This window comes from Ochotona princeps, chromosome 19 (genome assembly GCF_030435755.1).
Source record: "Ochotona princeps isolate mOchPri1 chromosome 19, mOchPri1.hap1, whole genome shotgun sequence".
NCBI lineage: Eukaryota > Metazoa > Chordata > Mammalia > Lagomorpha > Ochotonidae > Ochotona > Ochotona princeps.
The window spans coordinates 4,093,152-4,099,538 of record NC_080850.1 but is presented as its reverse complement, the minus strand read 5'-3'; the positions used below and the strand labels follow the sequence as shown (position 1 = coordinate 4,099,538).

Sequence of the window (6,387 nt, the reverse complement as noted above, 5' to 3'; positions counted from 1 at the left end):
GGAAAAAAGCAAGGCTCCCCACATCCAGAGGTCAGGTTGCTGAGACTGGAAGTCAGCCCCGCTGGTCATTTCTGTAATTTAAACCATTGCCCTCGCTGTCCACCGCTGGGGGAACGATTTTGCAAGCCTCTGCCTCGCGAGGTGCTGAGATGAGCTACTTCAAATGTCCCGGATGGCTGGCGGGGATAATCTTAGGGGGAGAAAGCGGCCCTGGAGGAGTCTTTTGGGGTTCTCTTCCTGGTCCCTCAGCCTGTGGAGCAGCTGAGATCCCCCTACACTCTCCAAGTCTACGTTCTCTTCCCCAGGATGGAGACTGTCTGATCACCTAGGCTTTGGGACATAATCACTGAAGCTGTAATTTAGGGTGGGGCAGGAATATCTGTGCTTATTAAAAAAAAAAGTGCAATGAATAAAAATGTGCTTTTAAAGGATAGACCAGGGCTAGGGGGTGTGCAAACTTGGGACTCTGTGGTCTTGAGATGTGAAAGCAGCAGGAAGGCTCCAAAGATGTTGGTGCCTTTTCCTCCCCTCCCCACTCAAGCAAACACTGACACCCAAACACACATGACAAACACAAGCTCAAACACACTCAAGGACGCTCATTTACAGCCATTCTTGACTAAGAAGTCGGGTCTGGATCTCCCCCAGCTAGAGACAAAAACACACACATTTTCCAAGATTTTTTTTTAAGCGCCTGGTTATATTCTCAGGTGGAACAGATGGGGCAAGTGGCTTCAATGTCCTGTCTGCCCCCTTTGGATAAAAGCACCCCTGTGGCTCGCTCCCTGATCGATATTATTATTGTTGTTGTTGTTGTTGTTGGAATGAGTTTTGCTAACAGCAGTGTTTGTGAGCCCTGGCTAAAAGCGAGGTACTCTTTGAGTGCCCAGTCTGTTTTGCTCCAAGTGATTTTTCATTACTGGAGTTGCAAAGGTGGCCCCACGGGAGTGCATAGTAGGACCAGCACAAGCACTCTGCCTTTCCAGCTGCGCATTTGAAAGGGATCCTGGCTGTGGCCGGGGGTTGGGGGGGGGAGTGGGCTGGGCGCGGGGTACCCTTTTAAGAGGGGTCAGAGAGAGAAGACATGGGACCCGGCGAACTTCCTCTTTAAATAATCGGCCTTAATTACGCCTTGGACATTTCAGTTTTGGCGTGATTATAACCCTTGAGGGATCGCCTAATAACAGCTCTGCTGACTGCTCCTGTAATTAACTCCTAATTTATTTCAAACAGGAAAAAAAAAAAAAGGAGGCCCCAGCCTCCTGCAGAAGAACCAATCGGAGGCGAGCGCCCGTGGCGTCAGCGCCAGAGCCTGAGTCGATTGGCCGCGCTGAGTCTCTCACTTCCCCCTTGGAGGAGAGGCTCCGCTCCCGGCGCGCCCATCCCGGCTCCCCCCTCCACCAGCACCAAAAAAAAGTTGGAGTCGCGGCTGCCGCGGTTGCCAGCCGAGTCGCGCGCCGGGAGCTCCGAAGGACAGAGAAGTCATGGCTTCTCCGTCCAAAGGCAATGATCTGTTTTCGTCCGACGAGGAGGGCCCGGCCGTTGTGGCCGGGCCAGGCCCCGGGCCTGGGGGTGTCGACGGGGCAGCGGAGGAGCGCCGCGTCAAGGTCTCCAGCCTGCCCTTCAGTGTGGAGGCGCTCATGTCGGACAAGAAGCCGCCCAAGGAGGCGTCCCCGCTGCCGGCCGAAAGCGCCTCGGTCGGGGCCACCCTGCGGCCACTGCTGCTGCCCGGACACGGCGCCCGGGAAGCGCACAGTCCCGGGCCTCTGGTCAAGCCCTTCGAGACGGCCTCGGTCAAGTCGGAGAATTCAGAGGACGGCGCGGCGTGGATGCAGGAACCCGGCAGATACTCGCCGCCACCCAGTGAGTGCACGCCGAGACCCGGGGTCGGTGGGTGCGCGGGGAGCTGGGACTGGTGCCCGAGGTTGGGGCGTGTGGAGATCCCTTTGCGCTGTTAGCCTCCGAAAGCGAGCCTGGCGAGCTCTGGACTCGTGGGTTCCCCGGTGGTTGGGAGCGCCTAGTGCGCGCCAGACACCGGGTAGGGTCCCGTGCTGTACGCGTCCAGGAGACCCTTGTTGTGTCAAGTGTTACGCCGGCTCTTGCGGAATTGCACAGTGACTGGCACCACTCCGCCCTGCGCTCCGGACGTCTGGCGTGTCTGAGTTCCACTGTGCAACAGGGTCTGTGTCTGGGGATTGTGCAGTGACCCACATTTTGGGAACACTCAAAGACGTAGCAGGAAGGGGAGAGGGTGCCTCGTCTCCTTTCAGAGCGCAACCCTGCCAACTGTGTCCGCATTTTAAAGATGCGCTAAACCTGGGGTCCAGCCAAACGCTGAGAAGCAGTTACGGTGGAAAGCCTAGCCCACGAAGGAAGGGGTGGTGCGCAGAAACTCGTGCAGACGAGGAAACGTCTCCTCTGGTTTGGCAGCGAAGTTCTGGGCTTCGCCCGGAGCGGGCTGAAACCATTAGCCACGTGGGGCTCCAGGGGCTTCACAGTAATAATTAACAGCATTCCAACAGGACCTGCCAATTCACAAAGTGATGCGCCTTAGCTCACCAGAGCTAGATCCCCACTAACGTGTGTCTAGCCCTTTATTAGGCGTGGAGAGCCAGGCTTTTCCCGGAACTGTATTTGCTTGTCTTAGTTCAACTTTGGTGACTTGGGTAAGGCGAGCTGGGGTTCAAGTTCTTCGCTGGTCTTCAGTGTCCTGGACACCTTGACTTTCCAGGTGGGGACCAAGTTGAGTTCCGCACACCTGTCTGCCACCTCCTACTGATGAGACTGGGTTGCTCCCAGCCCGCTTTGGGCTTTAAACATTCAATTTTGGGGGCTTGAATCCTTTCACAATTTTTAGGGGACATTGCCTGCAGCCTGCTTTCTTTCTTTCTTTTTTTTTTAAATTTCTGTCTTCTCTCGGAATTGCCCTTGTCTGCCTCACCTTCTTCCTTGCCCGACTTTTCAAAAGATGAGAAAGAAGGGAGCGGCGATGGGGAGAGGGGCTTTCTCCAAAGCTGGGGGGGGAGGGGTGGGGAGAAAAAAGAATGAAAAAAACAAAACAAAACCCTTTCTGCATTTCCACCGTCTGCTGCCCGGGGTTGGCGGACAAAACAAGGCCATATACCCAGGCGTCAGTGGCTGTCCCCTCCGGCGGTCTCTCTCTACCCTGTTAGAAACTCTGAAAGACTCCAAAGAGCATGGAGATTAAGGACTCAAAGAATTTAAACTCAAGTTTGCACAGTGCTTGATAGCATTTGGCACCCTGTGATCTTATCGGGAGCTTGTCCGTGGGGCAGCAAGCTATCCGTGGGCCTTGCTAACGCACTGGGACAGTAGCCACCCGAGTGTGGAGGCATCTGCTGCCATCTGGGCCTGACCACACCCCTTGTCCCCCCCCTTCCCCCCAAAAAAAGCCAGCTTGGGGACATTTAAAGGTGGCAGACTGGGCTGAGATCACTGTAGTAAAATTCAGAATTCAACATCAGGCCAGAGGGGTTATTCACTCTTCCGTTCTGCTGACAGTGAAACTACCTGCGTATTGCTAAGCTGGGGGTGGGAGGGCGACCCTGGAATTTGGCTTTAACCAGCATTCAGACACCTGGCAAACTCAGGCCTCGAGGAAGGAAGGGTCTGGAAGGATAATTCCCATTCAAGTCCTCCAGCCCTTTCAGGGGCTTCCCCCATTTCTCGGTCAGGCCACTTTGGGCCTTACCAGACAAGAACTCTGCGAGATCCTGAGAAAGCCTGGTCAGTGCTAGCTAGGGGACATGGAGGAGTCCTGGGCGGGCAGGAGCCGAGGATCCCCGGGAGGCCCAGACCTGGTTTTGTTATTCGGAGGAAGTAGGATAAATGCTGTTTTGCCTTGTATAATCGCATCCTTCCTCCGGCTGGTTTCCAGTGGGGAGCAGGGAGGGGGCAGTTGGGGAGTGGTGCTCGGAGGGGAAGCCTGGTAGCTTTATGGCTTTGATACGCGGATGCAGACCACCTCCTTGGCTGCCTGAATTTCATAATTTAAATGCTGCCCCCACGGAGCAGCTGGAGTTACCTTCCCCAGGCCCCTGGACACTTCAAAACCCTCCCGATGGAGCCAGGGGACGGGTGTCTGCACTGAATTTTGTGGCTGAGCTGAGACCCTAGGCAGTCTGAGACCTATCCGATCTGTTTCGGGAGGGTGAGAATTTTGCTGGAGCAAGTTGTTAGTTCATTTGTAAATGAAGAGGTGGGCTTCTGGGTGCTCTGGCTTACTTAGGAATTAGCATATGCAAAAGTTGACTTTTTACAGAGTCTTTCTCAGGGTTTCTGTTTCTTGGAGTGATGCCTGAACTCATTACCTCTCTCTTCTCTCTTAAATCAGTACAGTGCTGGTGAACCAGGTGACACTAGGACAGATCTATCACTTGTTGGAAGAGGAGGCTGGGTTGGGACTTGTGCTGTGTCACCCTCAAGTATGAAGTGTAAACTCTTTCTTGGGTCACCGAAGTTACTGAACAAGAAATGCGACATTCTCCCTGGAGTGCACTGGAGTTACAACTGTGGCTACATTTGGAAAATTAGCATAGCTCATAAAAGCCAAGTGCAGAACATTAATTGTGTAGCGTTCTAGCCCCACGGCTCCACACTCCTCCCAGCTGCCCTTGAGGGGAACAAGTAGTGAAGCTCTTGGGTGCTGCCGGGAGTCTAAGGATTCAGTCCTAGGTCGGAGCTGGTGTTTGAAGGGGAGGCTGGGTGCTGTTGGCATAGCTCTAATTCTCTTATGATTCCCCCACTTAGAAATTTTGGTGACAAACTAATCATTTACACATTGGCCTTTAAACCATAACCCTGGCTAGAGGGGATGACTAAGATGTCATCATGTGCTCTCAATTCAGAGGCGGCCTGATTTCCCCTGACAAGTACTTTTATGGGCAAGCTCATTTTCCCCTCCATCTTCGTAAAGTTTATATTCTAGAAGCACCCAGCCAACGAGAATTCTCTGCCATCCAGTTCAGCAGGATGACGTTAGGCTTTTCTCTTCTGGGGCCTGGCTGGCATGACAGCTGTGTGCCCGTTTACTGCATGCAGAGATGCCATTACTGCCCTCAGACCTTGCTCTGCTGTATTTGGTACATGCACTGCTCCATCCATGGGTGAAAGCTGCGAGCCCAGTTCTAAGCATTTTTTCATTTTCTTTCTCCTGTGTGATGAACTCAGCATTCACAAAGAGCATGATCAGGGTCCTCGTGTCTGTCATTTTAAACATAAAAATTCAATGCAGTAGACAGAAATTTTAGTCCTCAGCTTCTCTGACTTGGGAGGCATATGTTGTGGCCACGTGTTCTGCTCCGTGATCCGTCATAATGTTTGTCTTCCATAGGGGGAGTTTCGTCCTGCCATGAGATTCCCCAAATGTACTGAATCCTGCAACAGTTTCCTTTAAAAATGGCCCCTCTCCATCCCACCCCGCAAGACGTGGTTTTGATAAAGGCCGTATTCCAGAGTCTGTGTGTTCTGTGTTTTAGGCTTAAGTGCTTTCAGCGAAGAGATGGACCTGTAGGCTCACTAATTCCCTCACCTCTCTGTTCCCTCCAGGACATATGAGCCCTACCACCTGCACCCTCAGGAAGCACAAGACCAACCGGAAGCCACGAACTCCCTTCACCACCTCTCAACTCCTGGCTCTAGAACGCAAATTCCGCCAGAAACAGTACCTCTCCATCGCTGAGCGTGCCGAGTTTTCCAGCTCACTGAACCTCACAGAGACCCAGGTCAAAATCTGGTTCCAGAACCGAAGGGCCAAGGCAAAAAGACTGCAGGAGGCAGAACTGGAAAAGCTGAAGATGGCCGCAAAACCCATGCTGCCGTCCGGCTTCAGTCTCCCCTTCCCCATCAACTCGCCCCTGCAAGCCGCGTCCCTGTACGGAGCCTCCTACCCTTTCCATAGACCTGTGCTCCCCATCCCGCCCGTCGGACTCTATGCCACGCCAGTGGGATATGGCATGTACCACTTGTCCTAAGGAAGACCACAGCCACAGACTCCAGGCCGGATGTTGGCTCCAAGGGTTCCCTCTCCCTCTCCTGGAAGGCAGCAGCAGCCCAGGGCTCCTGAACTGGGTGCCCGGGTGCCCCATCCTAAGGGGCCCTCCAGTAGTTGGAATGCACTCTTTAGGGCAGAAGCCCCCTGATGACCCCAACTCCTTTCACCAAGATTGGCTCTGATGGTCTTTATTATTATTATAAATAAGTATATACAGCTATAGAAAATGAAATATAACAGCTTTATACAGCAGACGTAAAATTATTTTGGAAAGCAAAATTTATATACGTATATATAGATAGATTCTTCTCTCTATATTTCATCATCCTAAAAGAGACTACGTTTTTCTCAAAGGGGAGACCAAACTGTGACAT

The 6,387-nt window shown here is 52.9% G+C and overlaps 1 protein-coding gene across 1 annotated transcript; it reads left to right on the top strand.

Moving 5' to 3' along the window:
* Window positions 1–1,391: 1,391 nt before the first annotated feature.
* Window positions 1,392–6,112, top strand: MSX2 (msh homeobox 2). The gene is made up of 2 exons (XM_004587409.2): window positions 1,392–1,863; window positions 5,569–6,112. The coding sequence occupies exons 1-2, from the start codon at window positions 1,485–1,487 to the stop codon at window positions 5,991–5,993; spliced, it is 804 nt and encodes a 267-aa protein (XP_004587466.1). The 5' UTR covers window positions 1,392–1,484; the 3' UTR covers window positions 5,994–6,112.
* Window positions 6,113–6,387: the final 275 nt, after the last annotated feature.

Bases quoted from the DNA above. Each gene is read 5' to 3' on its own strand.
- MSX2 (XM_004587409.2), top strand. From the start codon at position 1,485: ATGGCTTCTCCGTCCAAAGGCAATGATCTGTTTTCGTCCGACGAGGAG. The intron at 1,864-5,568 runs GTGAGTGCACGC...TGTTCCCTCCAG, and splicing joins CAGATACTCGCCGCCACCCA to GACATATGAGCCCTACCACC.